General features: G+C 42.5%; 1 protein-coding gene across 1 annotated transcript in view; it reads left to right on the top strand.

Moving 5' to 3' along the window:
- Nucleotides 1-23637, top strand: part of BTBD7 (BTB domain containing 7) — a 101350-nt gene that overhangs the window by 63968 nt on the left and 13745 nt on the right. Inside the window, exons 4-8 of the mRNA XM_060756420.2 lie at nt 10026-10234; nt 13137-13212; nt 15610-15770; nt 16655-16798; nt 18006-18195. Of these exons, the coding sequence (XP_060612403.2) occupies nt 10026-10234; nt 13137-13212; nt 15610-15770; nt 16655-16798; nt 18006-18195 (780 nt within the window). The remainder of the gene's footprint in view (nt 1-10025; nt 10235-13136; nt 13213-15609; nt 15771-16654; nt 16799-18005; nt 18196-23637) is intronic.

The raw sequence follows: 23637 nt of genomic DNA, 5'->3' as shown, positions 1-23637 counted from the left end.
TTGCTTTTAACTTAATCAGTTGTGGTTTGAAAGTACATTACAATTGTGTTAGTGATTGGTAATGATTTGATAGGCTGCCTACTATCAAAATAAAAATCTCAAATGCAGAGTTTCTATTAGTAACAAGTACAGGCAGTCCCTGAGCTACAAACATCCAACTTACAAATGACTCATTGTTAAGAATGGGGGTGAGACAACAGGAAGGAAGAGAAATCTGCCCCTTGGAGGGAAATTCACTTGTTTCCACAACAATCCATGTTTCCACAACAAGCCAAAATTTTCAAAATCCAATTATCACAGGGATAGCCGGTGAAGTGGAGTGTATATATGTGGAATGTTCAGGGTGGGAGAAAGAACCCTTGTCTGTTTAAAGCAAGTGTGAATGTTGCAATTAGCAAGCTTGAATAGCATTGATGAAACTGTAAAGACAATCAGTGAGGGTAATTGCATAGAAGTAGCCTGGCCTCTGTTACCTAGGGTTCTTTCTCCCATCCCGGACATTCCACAAATATATATACACTCCACTTGCCTCACTGCCATCAGAACCTCTAAAGGTGCCAGCCACAGATGCAGGTGAAATGTCAGGAGAGAATGCTGCTGGAACATGGCCATACAGCCTGAAAAACAGCAACCCAAAAGCAAGAATGCTAAATCAAGTCCATATATCATTGTTTCTCTTTCCTTCTGGAGTATGTTAAAAGTTAATTTTGACTCATGTTGTTATTCATGTTGTATATCAGTTTCTTACCTACATTTGCTTATTGTTGTTTATTTTGAAAGCCAGCAATAATAAGAATGACACCTAGCACTCCCCAAACGCCTGTTTCCTTTTATTAAGGGGAAATGTGGTCAGAGGTGTTTTCCAAGAGTAGCTTTGTACGTTATTCATTCTAACAGATCAGAAAAACAATATGGATGACAATTACTTTGAAATAAACTCACTTAGAACAGTTGGGAGATCTTATTTGAGTGCTGTTTCGACAGCTGCTTCAATTCCTTATAAGGAAACTGTTTTTCTCTTCTTCTCTCTTCTGAACTTGAGAAAATCTTGGGAGTTATTTGCCTGCAAATACTACTTTTTACACCCAACTTGTGCACTATTGTGATGAAATTAAGATGAGATAGATTAGATGTGGTACCATTTATTTGATAACTCATGTGCCTTACTAAGACAAGTTAATCTGTTCTTCAAAAATATTAGAACAGTTCTTTGCCTGGGTCTCACATTTGTCCATAGTACAATACTTTTACTTTATACAGTCAAAAGGAAGTTCCCAGTAGAGCAGTAGTTAAATTGTAGTTGTATTTCTTGTATTTCCTGCATCATATTTCCATCACTAGAATTAGCCAACTTGGCAAATTAGCCAGGCCTGGGAGGAAAAGAAGAAAAAGCAGATACAGCTCTACCATGCCTAAGCCAGAAGCGGCTGAAGGACACTCTATCCCTCCCAACTGCCACCATTTTGGCCTTAGGAGGAGAGAAGAAGGGGCAGGTACAGCTCCAGCATGCCTAGACCCAGAAGCAGATGACCTTCCCCCCTTCCATCCCAACTGTCATTGCCCTGAACTCAGGGGGGAAGAAGAGGCAGGCACAGCTCCAACATGCCTAGGCACAGAAGCAAATAAAAGGCCGTCCATCCCAACTATCACTGCCCTTGCCTTGGAAAGAGACCAATCCTCTCTCCCCCACTGCCATTCCTTTTACCTTGTGTGCCCTGTCTTTTTTAGATTGTAAACTTAAAGGTCAGGGAACTACAAAATTAACTGTTTGTAAGCTCCTCTGAGAGCCCTTGTGGCTGGGTAGCAGGTTAACAACAACAATAACAACAACAACAATCAGCAGCAACTTTTAAAACTGATTTGAATATTTAAGAATTTAGAAATTAAGTTCTATTCAGAAAGGCATCTCTGAGTTAAAAAGAATAAGTGATTCTGTAGTTAATTGAGGAAGAAGTATTTCAGTGTTTCTCAAACTTTCTTCAGGTGTTTTGGACTTCAGCTCCCAGAAATTCAGCCAGATTAGAATTCAATCCAGTTAAGAATTGTGGGAGCTGAAGCTCAAAACATCTGGAGGAATACAGTTTAAGAAACTCTGCTCTAGGACAGAAAGGAAGATGTGACTATTCTCTCTGGATTTGTTTCTCACAAAACATGAGCATTTGGTTAATTTTGAATGAACTGTTATAGATATAACTCATGTCAATTTATTGGATGTTGGACTTTATGGTTAGTAGAGATTTCCTTAGAAATCCTCAAAGGAAAATAGCTAATTAGAATGTCACTGTGGTCTGGTGGAAATGAGACATAGCTTCACGTTTCAGCTCAACCAATGTAGCCTTATGTAGCGTTTTGTTCCTCGACTGAGATTTTTTTCTGCCAGTGACCCTCCAATAACTTTTTGTGAGGATGAATGAAAAGGATTATAAAACATTGTGCATTATGAAGTGTGCTCAATCTGACAGTTTGTACCAGAAGTTGGAAAGGTAGAAACAGGTGACTGGATCAGTTGTCTGTCAGTTTAATGCTGAAATGATCAAACTGTGAAATCAGTGTTTCTTCCACTTGACAAGCTATCACTTGATTTTTTTATTGTAAAAACCTTACTGTTGTCTGTCATCTTTCTGCGTTCAGTGGTGGCTCTAGAATATAATTTCTGTGAAGAAGATGGTTAGGAGCTGAATTTGTCTTTGAAGCCCATACATTCACAAGCATATGTGTGCTTTTGTTTTCTGCAGTGCTTGTAAAAGTATGGCAACGGAGAAGGAAGAATGAAAATGAATGTACTCTATTGGGTTTGATTAAAATATTCTCTCATTGACCATGTTTATAAAATGTATTGTAGGTTTGGTTGTATTGACTTCAGATGTCTAGAATGGGAAGGGGACCCCTGGTCTCCCTTGGGAGGAAGTTCCACAGTGTGCGAGCAGCCACCAGAAAGGTCCTCTTCCCATGATCCCATCAAATATGCTTGAGTGGGTGGTGTGACAGAGAGAAAGCCCTTCCCAGTTGATCATAGTTGTCTACCATGTTGATAGAACATCTGGAAAAGCAGACTCTGTCCATTTTTTATATGTACAGTGTTTGGGGATGTTGCTAAGTGGATAGACTTTCTTCTCTCCCTGATTCATTATATGCCAACCTCAAATATTTCTCATAGTATTTATTCACTCATTTGTAGTAGTGTAGTAGTCTTATTAAAATATTATCTCTTGGGGGGGGGAGAACCAATATGATACTAATGAGCTTTTCCACTTTTTCACAGTTGGTACAGTAGCTAAATCACTTAGAGAGACTGATCTACTTTGATCTGCATATTATTACCAATTATCAAATATATCATTGAAGCAATTGTGCCATCTTGTTTTATGTGAATAGCATTAGGGCTGTCTGAAACATAAAGATAATTGTCATAGTCTTTTTAAACTGTGAAGTATGATTCACAGCTGTCTGACAAAATATTGGTAACTGCTTAATAAAAGCTTCTTAAAATGGTTTAAGTGTAGTATTAAATATTGTACAATTGACTTAAAATGTGATTTAATGAAGGTTAACTTGAGCAAGGCTGTAAAACAATATTTGAAATGGTTTACTACTGAGTGAGTGATGTTGTGGGTGGAAGAATAACATGACAGGTGTACCAAGATGCATAGGAAGAAGTCTTACCTTACCTAATAGTTCATTAATTGAAAGTAATAGAGGAAGGGCTGATGACTATGTCTGTTCCTAGCAGGCATAGCTAAGCAGTCTGGATCAGACCCTATGCCGGAGAGCAGACCAATTTTGGATTCTGCGAATCCAAAACCAACATTGTTCTGCTCTGCTCCATCTCTGGACCCTACACTTGTTGCATTAATGGAAACAGTGCTGTGAGTAGCTTTCTATCCACAGTGCTTGGAGCTGTTTCCCCAGTGGATGGATGCCTCTGGAAATTTATTTATTTTATTTATTTATTTGGTATGCTTGTATACCGCTAATATCTCAGCCTGTGCGGCGACTCATTGCGGTTTACAACATGTTAAAATATACAATGTTAAAAAATACAATTCACTTGAGCATATAAAAATTAAAATTAAGAATACATACAAAAAACATACGCAGTATTGGGCCACCAATACAGATCGGGACATCTCATAGTTAAAATCGTCATCCAATTCGTTGTCTTGATTGCTAATCCATGGTCAGATAGAACATCACGACAAAGGTCAATTGAAGACTTGCTCAAACATCCAGGTTTTTAGTTTTTTCCTAAATGCCATTAGCGAGGTCGCTGATCTTAATTCAGTAGGGAGGGCATTCCAAAGCCGGGGGGCCACCGCAGAAAAGGCCCTATCTCTCGTTCCCACGAGCCGCACCTGTGAAGCAGGTGGGATAGAGAGAAGGGCTTCTCCTGAAGATCTAAGGGTCCTGGTGGGCTGATAGGCCGAGATACGTTCGGATAGGTATGTAGGGCCAGAACCGTTTAGGGCTTTAAAGGTCAAAACCAGCACTTTGAATTGGGCTCGGTAGCTAATCGGTAGCCAGTGAAGCTGGTACAGCAGAGGAGTTGTGTGCTCCCTGCGCCCAGCCCCTGTTAATACCATGGCTGCCGCCCGTTGGACTAGTTGGAGCTTCCGGGCCGTCTTCAAAGGCAACCCCACGTAGAGAGCGTTGCAGTAATCAAGACGGGATGTAACCAGAGCGTGGACTACCGTGGCCAAGTCAGACTTCCCAAGGTACGGTCGCAGTTGGCGCACGAGTCTTAACTGTGCGAATGCTCCCCTGGTCACCGCCGAAACCTGGGGCTCCAGGCTCAGCGATGAGTCCAGGATCACACCCAAACTGCGAACCTGTGTCTTCAGGGGGAGTGCGACCCCGTCTAACACAGGCTGTAACCCTATACCCTGTTCGGCCTTGCGACTGACCAGGAGCACCTCTGTCTTGTCTGGATTCAATTTCAATTTGTTCGCCCCCATCCAGACCGTCACAGCGGCCAAGCACCGGTTCAGGACCTCGACAGCCTCCTTAGTAGCGGGTGGGAAGGAGTGACAGAGCTGGACATCATCTGCGTACAGATGACACCGCACCCCGAAACTCCGGATGATCTCGCCCAGCGGCTTCATGTAGATGTTGAACAACATGGGAGACAGTATTGAACCCTGAGGAACCCCACAAAACAAAGGTTGTGGGGTAGAACAGGAGTCCCCCAGTGACACCTTCTGAGACCGACCCACGAGGAATGACCGGAGCCACTGCAGAGCAGCACCTCCGAGACCCATTCCCGCGAGGCGTCCCAGAAGGATACCGTGGTCGACGGTATCGAAGGCCGCTGAGAGGTCGAGTAGCACCAACAGGGACACACTCCCCCTGTCGAGCTCCCGACGGAGATCATCCACTAAGGCGACCAAGGCTGTCTCGGTACCATGTCCCGGCCTAAAGCCAGACTGTGCCGGATCTAGATAATCCGTGTCTACCAAGAATGCCTGGAGTTGTGAGGCCACCACACGTTCCATGACTTTGCCCAAAAAGGGAAGATTGGAAACAGGCCGATAGTTTACCAATTGAGTGGGGTCCAGTGATGGCTTCTTCAACAGCGGTTTTATTACAGCTTGCTTTAAGCTGGCTGGAAAAATGCCTTCCCGAAGGGAGGCATTAACCACCACCTTAACCCACTCGGCCAATCCCCCTCTGGCCTCCTTTAGAAGCCAGGATGGGCAGGGGTCTAGGATGCATGTGGTAGCTCTCATTCCTCCAAGCACCTTGTCCACATCCTCGGATTGAACCAATTGAAATGAATCCATCAAAATCGGACAAGCAGATGCTCGTGTTACATCCTCAGAGACTGCCGTTAATGCGGCGTCCAGTCCAGAGCGGATCAAGGCGACTTTGTCTGCAAAGAACCGAGCAAAAGCTTCACAGCGAGCAGCCGAGTCATCAGGGCACCCATCCTGAGTGGTGGGTTTTAAAAGGCCTCTGACAACTCGGAACAGTTCAGCCGGGCGGTTCTTTGCAGACGCAATAGTGGCCGCGAAGAAAGTTTTCTTAGCGGCTCTTATTGCCGCGGCATATGACCTTAAAAAGGCCACAAACCGTGTTCGGTTTGACTCGCTCGGATCCGAACGCCACACGCTCTCTAGTTCCCTCTTCTTTCGCTTCAGCACCGCCAGCTCCTCAGTAAACCAAGGGGCCGGTTTAGATCGGCTACTTGAGAGGGGACGTTCTGGAGCGATCGTGTCTATTGCCCTAGTCATCTCCCCATTCCAGAGAGCGACCAGGGCATCAACAGGATCACCAACCGCGGTGGCGGGAAAATCCCCAAGAGCCGTCAGGAATCCTTCCGGATCCATAAGCCTCCTGGGGCGGACCAATTTAATAGGTCCTCCACCTCTGCGGAGGTTAGGGGGCGCAGTAAGTCTAAAGCTGACCAGGAAGTGGTCGGTCCATGGCAACGGAGAGATGGATAACTCCTCAACACCGCCACCTTCCTCCCATCCCTGACAGAAAACCAAGTCCAATGTATGTCCAGCACTGTGGGTGGGGCCAGATACTTGTTGGGACAGACCCATGGTCGCCATGGTAGACATGAAGTCCTGAGCCGCTCCCGTTAGGGCAGCCTCAGCATGGACATTGAAGTCCCCCAGCACAAGCAGCCGCTGGGACTCCAATGCCAGGTCCGAGACTACCCCCGCTAGCTCAGGTAGGGAGACTGTAGTGCAGCGAGGTGGACGGTACACTAACAGAATCCCTAATCTGTCCCGGTCACCCACCCTCAGGTGGACGCATTCAAAATTTGTTGACTGCGGGATGGGGGTCCTGGTCAGAGGAATAGAATCTCTATAGACTACTGCAACCCCGCCTCCCCGCCCTCCGGATCTCGGTTGATGCTGCACAGAGAACCCGGGTGGACAAAGCTGGGTCAGATTTACACCTCCAGCTTCGTCCAGCCAGGTCTCCGTGATGCACGCCAGATCTGCCCGCTCATCCAAGATTAAATCCTGGATGACAGTTGTTTTGCCGTTGACAGATCTGGCGTTCAACAGCACCACTTTCAATCCCGAGGGACCGCCATCCTGGTTACACCTACTTACCGTATCAGGAGACCGATTTGGGATTACTAAAGTTGTTCCGCGTTCCCTAGGCCGAATTAAAGGTCTCCTTTTCCCGTATCTCCCCTTCCCCACCACGACTTCTATGGGGGCTCCTCGGTTAACAGAAGCCTCTCCCTCCTCCATGACGCTTTTGGTGCTAATATTAATAAGCCAGGGATCGTTATGGTTTGCATACCATGTTATAATTGCATTTTGCCATAGCTTATCCTTCCAAGTGTTCTTCAGTCCCGTTAAGCTATATTCAAGATCCCTCGCACTATTCCATTTATCCTTACCTACATATACAATTAGCAGCCAAGTCAACAGCTGCCAAGGAGCAGATGGAAGCATGGGTGGTAGAAGTTACACACAGTTAGAGCAGGGATTACGCTGTTAAATTACGGATGGTGTTTTAACACAATACAATAGAACAACAATATAAATGCGATGGCTTAATAACCCAAGGTGTTAACTAAAATGCGTCATGGAGGCCTGCATCAGTACTAGCTATACAGTCAAGGTTAAAGTGCTGTAGTTGGCTAAATGCACGAAAAAGTCGTTTAAAGTGCTAATGGCATAAAGTGCAAGATCAACAATTAGTAAAGTGCACAAGGTAACCAGCTGGTCATGGAGTTAAATTAATTAGCAATTAGCAATAAACAAGGGATGGTCCACACAATCAAGGTCAACACAGACGGAATTAGAGCAATGGTCAACACAGTCTATCTAAGATTCTATCTGAAATTGGAGCAACGAGATGCCCAAATGCCAAAATACTGGGGCCAAAAGATGGTCAACACAGTTCTCCGGAAATTGATGGTTGGCAAGTGAGATGTTGGAGATCACATGCGATGGCGGCAGTTTTCAATAAGGTGGTGGAAAGATATGGTAATGATATAAGGTTTAGCAGACTAAAGTTTTTAGATTAAGGTGACCTGGGCAAAATAGGCTGAGATGGTTCTAACGTGCTCAATATGCAAGGAATGTCTACTATAAATAGTTCACAACTACTCAGACAAGACAGACAATTCGTCCCGAAGGGCCTAGGTCCTTGGGCCCGTGGAACAACAAGCCGGCACCCAGGGCCAGGTCTCCGGATCTTCTTGGCCGTCTCGGGTAAAGATGATCTTAGCAGAGCAGATGGTAATAAAGCACGTTCAACACAAGATAGCAGCGTCACAACAACGGTCAACACAATCAGTCTGAACAGCACAATGATAACAATACAATGATGACAACACAACCAATCCGCCACAGTGGAGGAGCCGCTAGGCCAGTTGCAGGCCAGTTGTCAATAAATAAAGTCGCAGTCGGGCCTCTGCAGTTCGGCAGTTGGGAGGGAACGCTCTGCTAGGCCCTAAGATGGCGAAGGCCTCAGCGTTCTACCTCTTCTCCCTCCTCCTTCCTTTTAGCTCCCCTTCTTGATGAACTCGCCAAAAAGGCCTCCGGAGGGTTCCTTCAAACCCCCGGGTGCCAAGGTGGCGGCTGGTGGTTGTGGGGGGGTTGGATGGGGGGGGGAATTAAGGTTCGTTTGGATGATCTCACCGGACCGCTCTGTAAGTCAGCTGTTAGCTCTCCGCCATCTTTTCCCAACCCTTCTGTTCTTGCAGGCAAAGATGTTAAGCAAAGAGCAGCTGGGAGACAGCAGTTTTAAAGCCTCCTTCTCTGACCTGCTTCTCTCACTGGTGTAGGAGTGAGTAGCCAAGACACCCTCTTTCTCCTGTTCTTGCAGGCAAAGATGTTAAGCAAAGAGCAGCTGGGAGACAGCAGTTTTAAAGCCTCCTTCTCTGACCTGCTTCTCTCACTGGTGTAGGAGTGAGTAGCCAAGACACCCTCTTTCTCCTGTTCTTGCAGGCAAAGATGTTAAGCAAAGAGCAGCTGGGAGACAGCAGTTTTAAAGCCTCCTTCTCTGACCTGCTTCTCTCACTGGTGTAGGAGTGAGTAGCCAAGACACCCTCTTTCTCCTGTTCTTGCAGGCAAAGATGTTAAGCAAAGAGCAGCTGGGAGACAGCAGTTTTAAAGCCTCCTTCTCTGACCTGCTTCTCTCACTGGTGTAGGAGTGAGTAGCCAAGACACCCTCTTTCTCCTGTTCTTGCAGGCAAAGATGTTAAGCTGACATTTAAGATAATTGTAACTATAGAGACCAAATCTTATTACTTGTTATAAGTACTGTGTCTACTGGTACTCTTATCATGCATTAGTTCTACAAAAGCATAAATTAGTAGTTCAGGTAATTCTAAATATGTTGTGAAATGGTGCATAACTAAACTTAAGTACTGAAATGTAACTACAGTATTTCCTCACATAAGAGTCATACCACATATTCATCACACCCTGTGTTCTGAGTCCAAAAATTGAATTCTATCTGTTAATTGCCTAATCATTGTATGGAGGGGGGGGGGGAGTAAGAGAAAGAGGAGAGGAGAGGCAGGGAAAGGCTTTGGGATTATTTGCTTATAGTAAGAGATGTGCAATCCAACTTTTTTTTCTCTGAGGGAAAGGTCTTCTCAGAGGAGTTGAGGCACTGTATTTGAGGCTGGAGTGAGGCAGGGTGGGTGGGTCGTGGGGGGAAAAGAAGGCAGAAGACAGCCAGTTGGTGTTCTTGCAGCCATGATCCCCTTGCGAACACAAAGCAGGCGTTCACCACTTTCTGTAACTGACAAATCTAAGGCACGTATTTTTTCTGCACGTAATGATCGCACCCCTCTTTTTTCCAAAAAAAGGTATTAAAATGCAACATTACACAGTTCATTATCTCATGTCAAATGTTAACTTCAGTGGAATTAATGTCAATTAATGCCCCATGTTTTTGTAATCTTGCTTAAAATTGTGGTTTTATACATGAAATTCTGAAATGGCAATGCTCTTGCTGCACAGTGATAGATAGCATTCATTTCTGAATAGCTGAACCTCACTGAACAGTGTTTGACGTTCTGTTTATGTCTTTTGTTTTTTTGGTAGGTTGTGAGGATATTATTGCTGAGAGCATCTCATTAGACACTTTAATTGCTATTCTCAAGTGGAGTTCTCAGCCGTATGGCTCTAAGTGGGTGCACCGCCAAGCACTGCATTTCCTCTGTGAGGAATTTACCCAGGTCATGACTTCTGATGTCTTTTATGAACTCAGCAAAGACCACCTGCAAACAGCTATCCAGTCTGACTACTTACAGGTAATCATCTTTCTCTATCTCTCTTTCAAATTGCATCCTGAACGTTTACCATGCTTGTAAATCTTAACTGCAAAAGGAAAGAAAAAGAAAAAAAAATCTCTTTGAAAGGGTTGTGTTCAGAGTCGGCTCCTTTTCTCTTTGTTCTGGCATATGTACACACAAGCCTTTAGGAGAGGTAGTGATTAAGGAAAGTATTCTGCTTTCTTGGCACACAACTGAACCCAGACTGGCAGTATGAACTATTTTTTGAAAGCCTAATAATAGTCTAGAAGCAGTTGCAAATTATTTTAACTGAAAGTCTCTACGTTTAATTTTACCTTTCCTATTCAGAGGTTTATGGAAATTATATACTAGTTCTCACTCTAAAACATATGTTTTGGGAAAGGAAAAGGAGGAATCTGCTTAGTTCTTCTTGATTTCTATTTTTAACCTACTTTCGTAGTGGGAGATATACAGGGTTTCTTTGAATTGAACCCCTAAGAACAGCTTCCCAACCTGGATTTGTTCTGCAGCTTAATCAATGGAGAAAACTCCAATACTGTGGATCATCACATTTGAAAGAACTCTGTTTATTTAATACATCTTAAAATACCGGGTCACTGTTTGAATCTCGATATTTATGGAGATTTAAAACTACATCTTATTTTTTCAACCATCAAAGATGCTTCCAACTAGAGAACTTGTAGTGGTTGCAATAAACAAGCTTTGTGCACATATTCTGAATTTTTCTTCCTTTAATTGTTTATTTTCCAAAGTGAAAAGAGGCTAAAAGAGCAGAGAAAAGTCTCATCAGTCCTTCAAATGGAAAATGAAACCAACTCAGAGCCCCCCTGGAATGAATGAAAGAAAAAAAAAGAAAAGAAAAGGAGGGGGATTGCCTAAGCAACTATGTAATAAAACCTTCATTAGGAAGTAGAGTAACATCTTTTAAGCTAAGCCCAGGGACCCTCTTGACTTATCCAGTTTTGGTAGCCAGCCATTATTTATGGTTAGCTCCAACACTTCTCCTTTTGGGTGTCCTCTGGCACAAGGTTTGAGAGGGGAGTATGCTGTTCACCCACCTGACTGCTACAGTGTTTCTTCAAAGCACCACATGAGATGAGTGAAGAAGACTTTGTAGAGTACTTGGAAGAGGCGTTTCACTATACATACAGCATGCTGGAAAGTACCGAGAAGCAGCTTGAGAACATTGTTCTCGGGAACTAACAGCTCTTTTTACCAGCTTACTGAGACAAGTGTTCTCAATCCTCTGCAGTCAGGGTGTCCAACACACACAAACCTTTACTCTAGATTTGGATTTTAATTCAGTTTTCAAGCAACTAAGAAACAAGTGGAGGCTTCCATTCCTCCTCCTTCTTTGGCATATGCCACACATTATCTACCACAACTGGTATCCATGGTGGAAGATTGCCAGACTGGATGCGACAGAATTGGACTGCTAGCAACAACAAAAAAAAGTTATATATAAATTAGGAAAACATCTGCAAATCTTTCTTAATTATTCATTTAAGTCTTCAGACTTACAATCCAAGTAAGGCATGGCAAACAAGGGGAAGGGAATGCCAATGGGGGAGGGAAGGGAGTCCAGCAAGTTATGGCAACTCTTATCTCCCTCAGAGGCAAAGCCATGGCAATTGGGAGGGAGGGAGGGTCTTTCACCAACCAAGAGGCTGAATGTCCATTTGGATAAGAAGCAAAGTGGAGTAATTGAGCAGCCACTGAGAAGACTCTTTCTCCTGTTCTCACTGGTTGAGCCTGTGAGGGCAGTAAAAAAAAAAGTAGAAAGCCCTTTCCCAAAGGTTTTACTTGGGCAGACTCATCTGAGGAGATAGGGACTTTCAGATAGTCTGGAATAAGCTTTATTTATTTCGTATCAAAAGCATTGCATAAATAAGTATAAAACTGATAAAATAGAACACAAGCGACTAAATATTTTTTGACCAAAAGCAGGCAACAACGACCACATTGTCTGTAGCTTTAAAAAAATCCTCCTCTGTACATGAGGCAGGGCATTGTGGGTGAGCATACAGGTTCTTCACAGTCACACAAGGTGGAGGATTCTTTTAGGTAGTGCCATTTTGCCAGGTTGTATTTTGATCTGCCCACTCCACTTCTGGGTCTGTTCAGGGACTTCCAAGTTGCCCATTCTTGGTTTGCCCCTGAAAGCAGAATAGTCCGGAATAAACTTTATGAGGCTTATGCACCATTACCAGCACTTTACATTATTCCTGGAAAGAGACTCATAGCCAGTGAATTTTTTTAGCAAGGGAGTTACATGCTCTCTCTAAATAAATAAATAATAATAGTTGATGAGTGACTTCCTTATCTCTTGAATTGCCAAAGCTTCTATGCCCATCCTTCTCATTTCCATCAGCTTGAAATAAAAGAGGCCGCCTCTCTCTGAAATCTCTAGTCTGCTTGGGCTCCCACAGATGAGATAAGTGAGCTATACAATTATTTATTCGCCAGCAGCACCCTAAGCCTCGTTCCTTCTAGATGGATTGGTCTTCAGTTCCCATCATTCCTATTCCTAACTTGGCAAAAGAGGCTGGAGAAAATGGGAGTTGCATTCTGTCACATCTGGAGGTGCCAGGATGGAGGAGACTAACTTAGGCCCTTGAATATTTCAGTGTGTTGTTCAGTAAAATTTAAAATGATGCACTGCTTAGTTTTTCTGAAAAAGTGTGGGAGGATAGCAATGAACAACTCCTTTATTTAGATGTTTAACTAGTTTTTCAGGAATTCATAAAACCTGAAATGTTATGAGCAAGAATGGTAATTGGATTATATATCTATTTACACTGAATGTCTGTTGGCTGTAATTTACTTATATAAAAGCTGTGTGTGTTATTAGCCCAAAATTGAATGTGTTTATGCATTGTCTTATATGTTTCTTTGACAGGCAAGTGAGCAAGATGTCCTAAAGTACCTTGTTAAATGGGGTGAACATCAGTTAATGAAAAGAATAGCAGACCGAGGTAAATACTTCTCAACTGTCATATCTAGTTTAATATTAACAAAGAAACCGGTGCCTTTATGTAAACTCACAAAGCCTGGAGGAAGCCATCAGAAGAGCCATACTAGTTCAGACCAGTTCAGACCATAGGCGTATCTAGCCCATATTTTCATAAAGTGACCGGTTTGATCAACTATTCAAGTTGATGGTGTTATGCGTTATGCTGCAAGTTTGAATGCCCTATGTGAAGAATTCCTAAGTTCATCCATTTATCTGCCCTGAATCGCCCATCAGTCAGCTTCAGTAGAGAACCCCCCACCGTTTACTAATATGGGGGGGAAAGAGGAAACATCTTTCTATCCCTATTTTCTTGCACTCCTCCTACTAAGCTCTCCCATTGAGCTATGATACCTTAGTTTGCTACTCTAAACTGAAATGAAATGGCGTGTGTTGCATTCAGTATTCTTTCAGTATATCTTCCTTCCGTTATTTTAGCAGATAACACCTAGTGGTTTATCCCCTGGTGCCATGATTCATCATGCTCCTGTGATCGCTGCCATGTAATTTCCTGCATATTCATATGTTCACACAGACCTTTCGTAGTTATCAGAATCTGGAAAAGTTCTGTTTTGGGTAAGATGACTGAAAGAGGAGCATTGTGGGTGTCTGCTTCTCTTAGATCAGTGTTTCTCAACCTGGCGGTAGAGATCCCAGGGGGGCTCGCAAGGGGATGTCAGAGGAGTCTCCAAAGACCATCAGAAAACACAGTTTTCTATTGGTCATGGGGGTTCTGTGTTAGAAGTTTGGCCCAATTCTTTCATTGGTGGGGTTCGAAATGTTCTTAGGTTGTAGGTGAACTATACATCTCAGCAACCACAACTCCCAAATGACAACATCAATCCCCCCCCCCCAACCCCACCAGTATTGGAAGCGGGGGGGCGAAGAGGCTATTTCTGGCATCTTCAGGGCTCCCTGGCCCCCAGAAAAGGAGGGCAGCTCAGTTTTTTCTGTTGCGTAGCAGTGATGGGGCTGCCAGATTTCAGGTTTCTCTGACCAAAGGAGCAGGAAATGTTGTCATTGCTGCCTCCCTGTGGGTCAGAGCTTGGCCATGCATCCTGCCTCTTGGGGTCTCTCACTTCCCCTTCGAGGCTCAGCCCCCTGAAAACTGTGTGAGGCCGGAGAGCCTCAGCCTAATAAGTGGGTGGGGATCTCCAACTAGCCTCACTCGTGCTCTCTGCCTACTGGACGTGCTGTGCCTTCGCATTACGTTTGACAGCAGATCTATTGTCTTGTAATATGCAGATTCAGAATTGAGTTACGCATTACATTCGATGGTGCATTATTCTTGAGTAAATACGGTATGTCTTAGGCTTATCAAAATGCTCATTGTATTTTACAACTATTTTCATTGTTTTTGAGATGCATAGATCAGAACTAAACACTGCATTTTTAACTGGTTGCAACATATATAGAAGTGTTATAATACTGGTTTGGGTTATTTTCATTTTTTTTTCTAAAGACCCCCATCATGACATTTCTCTTTTTTTTTAAGCTGGTGCACACTTCACCACAATCCCAGGGACTCTTTTCTGTTCATCATTATTAGCTGACTAGTCTCCATCATAGTACATGTGAGGTTGGAACTTTTTGTTCCAGTCAAAGCATGCCCAGCTGATCAATTCACTTAATTAGAATTAGAATGCTGGATACTCAGGCCATTGTTGAGAATCATGTTTGCAAGGCCACTTGATAGTTAAAACTAACTCAGATGCATAACCAGTGCCGTGCAGACTGCAGTTTTGGGTTATTTAAGGCCAAGAACATGAACTGTCAAAACCCCTTTCATTTTCTTTGTATTCAGTAGTATTCTCTTCCCCTAAAATAATCTGGTATCTCGGAAGATAGTGGGATGACATGTAAACTAAAGTTCTGATGACAGTCTAGGTGACATCCTTTCCTTGCAATTTCAGAAATAATATTAGACATAGAAAATACTTTGTCTATAGATGTCTTTCCACGTGTATGTATGTTTGTTTTTAAACATGGTCTTATTTTTCCGGTCTTTTCAGTTTAAAGGCCTTTAAGTGATTTTTAAACATCTTTTGATCATCTCTAGAGTTTTGAAATTTAGAGTATTTTGATGTCTTTCTGAAAGTTTATCTTCAACTGCTGGTTCATAATATATTTGATTTTGTGGTTTTATGTTTACATTTATTCATTATTCTTTTTATTGAAAGTCACCCAGAGAATCTTTGTTGCATGGATGCCAAGTAAATAATAAATAAGAAGAAAAATAGAGAAAGAGAATGCTGGTCAAAGAAACCAGTTTTGCAACAAAAAAAACCCCCACTATTTTTTCCTTTCAGTAGCAGAAATCTTAAAATACTGAAGTGAGACTGTCTGCCTTTTCCCCCTGCAGAGCCTAATTTGCTGAGTGGCACAGCTCACAGTGTGAACAAACGAGGTGTGAAGCGGAGAGATCTTGACATTGAGGAATTAAAAGAGATCCTTTCTTCACTGTTACCATTTGTCCGCATTGAGCATATTTTGCCAATGAACAGTGAAGTACTAACAGATTCTGTAAGTATAGTTCTGAATCCTGTGTGAGCAATATGGTGGGTCCAGTTTTTTGCCCAGGAACTTTCTGGGGCAACATGAATTGACCAAAATGCGCCCCCCCCCCCCCATAAACCCAAAAAAGCAAAAAATAAGTAAATCAGAAATAACCAGAAGATGGATTTCTGGTTATTATTAGCTTGTTGTTTTTCCTTCTTGAAATTGTTTTCTTTTTTCTTTTGAATTTTTGTGTTAAAGTCCGCCAGAAGCCTGTTACCTATTAAGAAAGTACATTGCTGCTTCTAGAGACTTCCAGAAGCAGTGTTTCGGCCTTTATTCTTGGCCAGAAAAAGAATATGAGGATTTGAAAACAACTATATAGGCCTGCATGTGCCCTCGGGGCCACATTTTGCTTACTCCTGCTGTAAGATGACTTTTGGCCCTGTATTTGGCATCTGTCCCTGTTTTGTAAACCTGTTCAGTTTCTTTAAGGGCTGTGGACACAAAGCACGAAGAACTAGATTGTTGAAGCATAGGGAAGTTTGAGAGATTATGCCAGTCAGCATTTGGCCCATAGATCAGAAATAACTCACTCATGCATGAGGACATTATATTACATTGACAAATACCTTCTTCTATTTTTGAATCTATTATGAGTTGTTACTATGAATCTTCAACAGCAGTTTTGTTCAGAGTGCTCGTTTATGGACTACTGCTGGTCCCTGTTGCATTTTCATTAAGGAAAGAAACAGATATAATCAATGGATACAAATATGCTACTGGTCCCTGGCAAAATTGTTTGGGGGTGGGGGTTTGCTGTTCCCCTCCATAATATACCCTGAATTGCATTGCTCAACAGAATTTTTTTGTGCCCAAGTTAATACAGATTTTTCCCGTTTTTTTTAAAGATGAAGAGAGGTCTCATTAGTACCCCTCCTTCAGACATGTTGCCAACTGCGGAAGGTGGAAAGTCAAATGCCTGGTTGCGACAGAAGAATGCAGGAATTTATGTGAGACCGAGACTGTTTTCCCCTTACGTGGAGGAGGCAAAGGTAATGAGTTTGATAATTCAGAACTAATCTGACAATGTATAGTCTTATGTCTAATCTGACTTGGTATGACACATTCAGAATGGTATTTGTATAAAAAAGAGTACATGTATTTACAATTTATTGTGACTTCAAAACCTCCATCTCACCTACAGACAAAAATAAAATACCTCTGAGCTTTTCAGGGCTTCCCTTGGGCATAGATTTATTGAAGACTGCTAATTGAAAATGGGTATCTGGCCAAACAGAGGCCTTTTGTTGTTATATCTGTGTTGATACTTACATTTGAACAGAATTTCAGCTCTTTTTTTCCATATCTATTAGTCCTACCCTGAAATGTATTGAAAGGACTTAGTCGCTTTCCCCCTTCCATTACCACTATTATTCATCTCTCCCTCCCCTTGCCACCCATGAGCATGTTTAGATTTGCCTTCCATTTATATGGAGGAAGCTCTGGATGATCAGAAAGCTTACCTGGAAGCAGCAGTAGTTTTGGATACACAGCATGTTCCTCACAGCTTGTATACAGATAATGAAGTTAGCGCACCAAAATAGCTCATGAAAGTGCTGTATGGGGTTTTATGTGTAAACAAATCCACACCCCTAGTTCCTCACGCAGAGAAGCAGCCAAATATCATAAAATCATGAAAACATAGTATTAGAAAAATCTCAAGGACCATCTAGTCCAACCCCCTGCTATTGCATAACTGTACAGCAGATGTGTTTGAGTCCAAAATGAACTTTTGCATTCTGTTATGCAATTAACTTTTCAGACAGTTTGTTTTGGTGAGATTGAGGCATGAATCGTGGTGCATCAGCACTGCCCCATTTGATTATGGTGATGAGTATTACAGTACTAGTGAAGGGTTAGTAGGCTTCAGGCAGTTAGAATGTATGTACTGATCAGATTAAAATTTTAGCAGGGATAAGGATCAGTGATTCAGAAGGGTAGAGGCTGTCTGCTGCTAACTGAAATGAACATGCTGTTTCTTGTTGGAAGAGCAAATATATTCCTGAGCAAATGTAAGCTAGTCGTTTTTTTCTAGCTGTTCTCATCTTGTATAATCAGGATATCTCTTGGTTTGGTTAATAACCAAAAACAAAGATAGTATCTATCATTTCATACTGATGACATGCCATAAATTGGCTTATGCTGATAGAAAATGAGGGTAATTTTTGGTAAACTTCCTTGTTTCAATCTGTGTTTTAGTCGGTTCTGGACGAGATGATGGTGGAACAGACTGACCTAGTTCGTTTACGGATGGTTAGAATGTCCAATGTACCTGATACCCTCTACATGGTAAACAATGCCGTTCCACAGTGCTGTCATATGATAAGTCACCAGCAAATAAGTAGTAGCCAATCCAGTCCTCCTTCTGTTGTAGCCAATGAAATCCCAGGTATGTCTGCAGCCTGATCTGTTATAAACTCATTCTCAACAATATTAAATGTTGTTTAAAAAATTGGGTTCTTAGAGTGTCTTGTTTTATTATGTTGTAGAGAAGATAATGTCCAGTGCATTATGTAGAACCTTAATGCTTATATGTCAAGATTCTAATACTAATTTTTTCAAAGGAAGAAACAACTTCAATAAACTGGCTATGAAAGTTTTAAAATTGAATTGAAATGGTCATGTCTAACCTATAAAACAGAAAAAAAAAATTTACGTGTATATGTTTCAAAACAGGAAGTCTAGTTCTAATTTAAAAAAAAAAAAGAAGAATAACAAAAATTAATTCCACATAGTCACACAGGTGGATTTGAAATGTAAATAATTCATTCTCCTGGCATACCTTGAATTTTCTTTCCTTTATAAAGATTTATTAAGGGCTGATTAAAGGTCTATTCTTTGGTTTCAAATGGTATCTATATCTGAATAATATATTTGCAGAATAAAGTAAACATGACTAGAGATTGTGGCATCTAATACATGAGTTGAAATGGGTTGCAAATTATTTTAATCTCTCACATACAAAATGTATGAGGTTAAAGGAGACTAGAAGAAATTTAAGAAGAGAGTTTTTCCCACTGGAAGTGTTACAGATATTGTTAATATGAGCAGGTGGAGTTTGAATCTTAAAATGTAAAATCATTTAAAACAATGTCAGCAAAATAAAAAATAAGATGTGTTCTGTTGTCAGTAATGAACAATCTTCAAGCTATACAGTTAAGCCAGAAAAAGACAGAGGGGCCTTATTCATAAGCTGATATAATATAAATGCACAGAATAATCTGACTAATGTGTCATTTCATTAATGTCCAGCAAGGCCTTAAGTGCCCTCCCTCCCTTTTGGTCAGTATCCAATGTCAGTGTGACAATGATTACTCTTCCAGGCTTGCTTAGCTCAGTAGTGCCTTTCCACCTAGTAAAAAGAAAGCCCATTCTAAAGAAAAGAGGCAAACTGCTTTACAGTGGCTTTGTTTCTTCCTGGAGGGATGTACCCAAAAGGTTGTGCTGGAGAACTCCTGTTTGAACCTCTGGTCATTGGCCTGTGAGGTCCCTCAGGACTCGGTTTGTCCCCCATGCTGTGAAACCGCTGGGAGAGTTCATCTGGAGTTTTGGAGTGCAGTACCATCTATATGCAGATGACACCCAGTCCTTTTCATTTCACCCAAAGCCAAGGAAGCTTTCTTGGTCCTAAACCAGTGTTTGTCATCAGTAATGGACTGGATGATGGCAAACAAATTGAAATTTAATCCAGACAAGTCATAGGTACTCCTGCCAGTCAGAAGGCAAATCAGGGAATAGGGATTCAGCCTGTGCTAGATGGGGTTACACTCCTTCTGATGACAGTTTGGGGATATTCTTAGACTCAGGTTAGAGTCTGGAAGCCCAGGTTTTGGCAGTGGTCAGGAGTATCTTTGCACATTTAAAACTTCTGCTCCAATTGCACCCTTTCCTTGAGACGCCTGGAAGGCCCATTCCAGATGGATAGACTCCATCTGGAATGGGCCTTCCAAGTAAGCCCATTTCTAAACTCTAGTGAAATATTCTTGAAGTGTCTTGCAGTGGATGTGTTACAATATCCCCCCATTTGATTTGATTTCCTCTGGGGAAAAAATCTGAATTTGATAAGAGAGTGGAATTTTCACAAAAGTATGTCAATATTTTTTTTATTTTATTTTATTTTATTCTATGCCACCTTTCTCCAGGATGGACCCAAAGTGACTCACATCATATTTATAACATAATACAAATAATTAAAAACCATAACTAAACAAGTATTAGAGATTCAGTAATCCTTAAAAACTTCCATATTATTAAACATTAAAAGTTAAAATTGGTCTAAAATTCCCCATTCTTCTGCATCCAAAAGTTCCTGGTTTCAGTTAAAAGCTGTTTCGAATAGGAAAGTCTTCAGGCCTTCCCTAAATGTCATGAGGGTGGGAGCTGATCTAATTTCTTCTGGTAGTGAGTTCCACAATGTAGAAGCCCCCACCCCCCACCAAGAATGTACCTTCTTTAGTGATTTTAAAGTGCATGTTTGCCAGGGATTGTGTTGAAATAAGGGTCTCCTGACTAGACCTTCAAGGTCTACCAGACCTGTACAGGGGGACACAGAACAAAGTCATGTAGGGCTTTATAGGTTAAAACCAGCACCTTGAATTGGGCCCGTAAACAAATTGGGAGCCATTTGAACTGTTTCAATAGGGAGTGGTGTGTTCCCTGGAATAAACTCTGGTAAGTAACTGGCTACTGTTCTCTGGACAAACTAGAGTTTCCGAAATTTTCAAGGGCAGTCCCACATAGAGTGCATTACAGTAGTCCAAATGGAATGTAATCAGTGCATGTACCACTGGTCAAGTCAGATTTCTCTAGGAACAGGCGCAGCTGGCGCACAAGTTTTAGTTGTGCAAAGGCAGTCGTGATGACTGCCGCCACCTGGGCTTCCAGATTTAAGGCAAAATCCAGAATTACCCCCAAACTGCGAAGCTAGGATTTCAGGGGTAGTGTAACCCCATCCAGCTCAAATTGTAACCCTATTCCTGGATCGTTCTTATGCAAGACCAGCAGTACCTCGGTCTTATCTGGATTAAGCTTCAATTTGTTTACCCTCATCCAGTTCATTACCGGCGGTGGCATTGGTTCAGATGCAGGGTAGCCTCCTTGGCATCCGATGGAAAGGAGTAATAGTGTTGAGCATCACCTGCGTACAGATAATACTGAACTCCAAAACTGCAGATGATCTCTCCGAGTGGGTTTATGTAGATGTTAAATAACATCAGGGATAAGGATGGGCTCTGCAGGACCCCACAGTCCACAGGCCATGAGTCTGAGCAGGACCCCCCAACACCACCTTCTGGAGGTGGCCCGCAAGGAAAGATGGGAACTACAGTGCCTCCCAGTCCCATCCCCACAATTCACCCCAGAAGGATACCATGGTCAATGGCATCTAAAGCCGCTGAGAGGTTCAAGAGGACCAGCAGGATCACATTACCATGTAAATCTACTTCATTGCTAGTAGCTCCTTGGAAAACCAAGGGACCCATTTAGCTCCACATCTGGGAAGGAAGCGTTTCGGAGCAATCGTATTGATACCCTTGGCCACCTCCGTATTCCAGAAATCAATCAGCATCAATAGAATCACCTACCCTGGTAGCTGAGAAGTCCCCAAGAGACATCAGGAATCCATCTGGATCCATAAGCTTCCTGGGGTGGACCATCTTAATAGGTCCACCAGCTCTGTGGAGGGAAGGGTTTCTGGTGAGTCTAAAGCTGACCAAGGCCCATTTCACACAGCTGAATAAAATACCACATTATCTGCTTTGAACTGGGATATATGGCAGTGTGGACTCAAGATATTCCAGTTCAAAGCAGATATTTTGGGTTATTCTGCCTTGATATTCTGGGTTATATGGCTGTGTGGAAGGGCCCCAAGAAGAGATCTGACCATGACGAGACTACTGAAGTTACTCCACCATCAAATTCTGTCTCCCTTTGCTCTCCATGCCTTATGACTGGGGCCAGCTATCGCTTTGGACAGCCCTATGGTTGTCATTGAGGCCATGAAGTCCTGAGCTGCATCTCCCAGCCCCAAAAGTCTGGGCAAGTCCAAGACTAGGCCCTAAATCAACCTCGTCAGCTCTGTTAGGGAGGTTGTTGGGCAACAAGGCGGCTGGTACACCAACAAAACCCCTAATCTGTTCTGGTTTCCCACTTCATAATCCTTTGAGTGGGGCAAGGGTATCCAGGTCAGGGGGATGTTACTTCAATAGACCACCGCTACCCCCCTCCCCGACCCCCTAGCCTTGCCTGCTGCTGAGCCATGAAGCCTGAAGGACAGAGCTGGGAGAGGCTTACTCCTCTGCTCTCGTCCAACCAGGTATCCATGATGCATGCCAGGTCATTCTGGCATGCATCAAGTCCTGGATGGCCGCTGTTTTACCAATTGTTATTTCTTTATTTATTTATTTACAGTATTTATATTCCACCCTTCTCACCCCGCAGGGGACTCAGGGCGAATTACAATGTACTTATACATGGCAAACATTCAATGCCATAGACACGCAACATATATAGACAGACACTCAGAGGCTATTTAACAATCCAGCTTTTTCATGAGAGTATTCTGGCCACCAGGGGAGCTGTCACTTCACTGTCCATTTGTGACATTGATGAAGTACTTCCTCATTCTTTGCATACTTGCTGGAGATTTTTATGGCCTTGTAAATTAGTTAAATTAACCCCCCCCCCCCCCCAATAAGTGGTACCTTAATTTCCTACTTGACAGATACAACTGTCTTTCGGGCTGCAAAGATCGACAACAAGCTATACAAATTGGTCGGAAGCTCACTCCGACCAACTCATGGCAGGCTTGAACTCATGACCCTTCGGTCAGTAGTGATCTTAATGCAGCTGACTCTCATCCAGCTGTGCCACAGTCCCTGTGCCAACCTGGCAATTACAAGCAGCAGGGTAGTAGAGACAGGGTGTCCGGGGCATCTCAAGAGTTTTCTCTTGGGTAGGTCTGGGTAATCTATAATTCCATTTTCTCACTCCATATTTTAGAGTCCTATAGTTACATTGTATGTTTTTGGATTAATGTGTGACTTTCTAAAGTAGTTATTGGTACTGTAGTGGTCTTGTGATTTCAGTCTTCAACCAAAACAATGAGATCTGAGCCAAGAGAACCAGTGTTGAGTTGTCTAGAAATATCCCAGTGGAAATAGAGCACTGACATTTAAAAATATCATACATCAAGTCATAAAATGACTGCATGAGGATTGGAAAGGACAGTTTTGCAGCACCAAAGCACGAACAGTTTTAATAGAAAGCAGTATGATAACAAAAGGCTTTACCGCTGGCATAATGTATACTTTCTTTGTTTCGGGGCTTTGTAGAAGTAGTTTGTACATGTATCAAAGGATTTGTACTTCTAAAAGCCTATTGAGCTACTGAAGATAATTTTCCTACACTCAGCAAGACATTGCAAGTGGCACAGAAGAGATAGAGACACTCAAAAACTCAAGCTTTTATTTGCAGGGAGCTTATTGATGTGTGTGTGTTGGGGGGGGGGGGTTACCTCTTGGAAGAAATAAGAGAGAGAAAAGATAGGACAAGTTAGGTTTAATGACTTTGGACAATGATATGCAAGAGTCTAGAACTAAAGACTAGTGATTTTGTCAAAGGGCAGAGTTTGGTATTCATTAGATTCATGAAGCAACTACATGCTGTTTCAAAAAGATGGACCCTATTTGAAATCGCTGTATTCTGCAACCATGAACTAGCCATGAATGAAACTCTTACTGCTCAAAAGGGTGAGGCAAAGAATTTTGAATGATTCCTGCATAAACAGCTCCTGACCTCAGTCATTCACAAGAGCCTGCAGCATAAAGCCTAA

The sequence above is a fragment of the Anolis sagrei genome, chromosome 1, assembly GCF_037176765.1.
Source record: "Anolis sagrei isolate rAnoSag1 chromosome 1, rAnoSag1.mat, whole genome shotgun sequence".
NCBI classification, from domain to species: domain Eukaryota; kingdom Metazoa; phylum Chordata; class Lepidosauria; order Squamata; family Dactyloidae; genus Anolis; species Anolis sagrei.
Note: the sequence above shows the minus strand (reverse complement) of the source record. Positions and strands in the feature narration are given on the sequence as shown.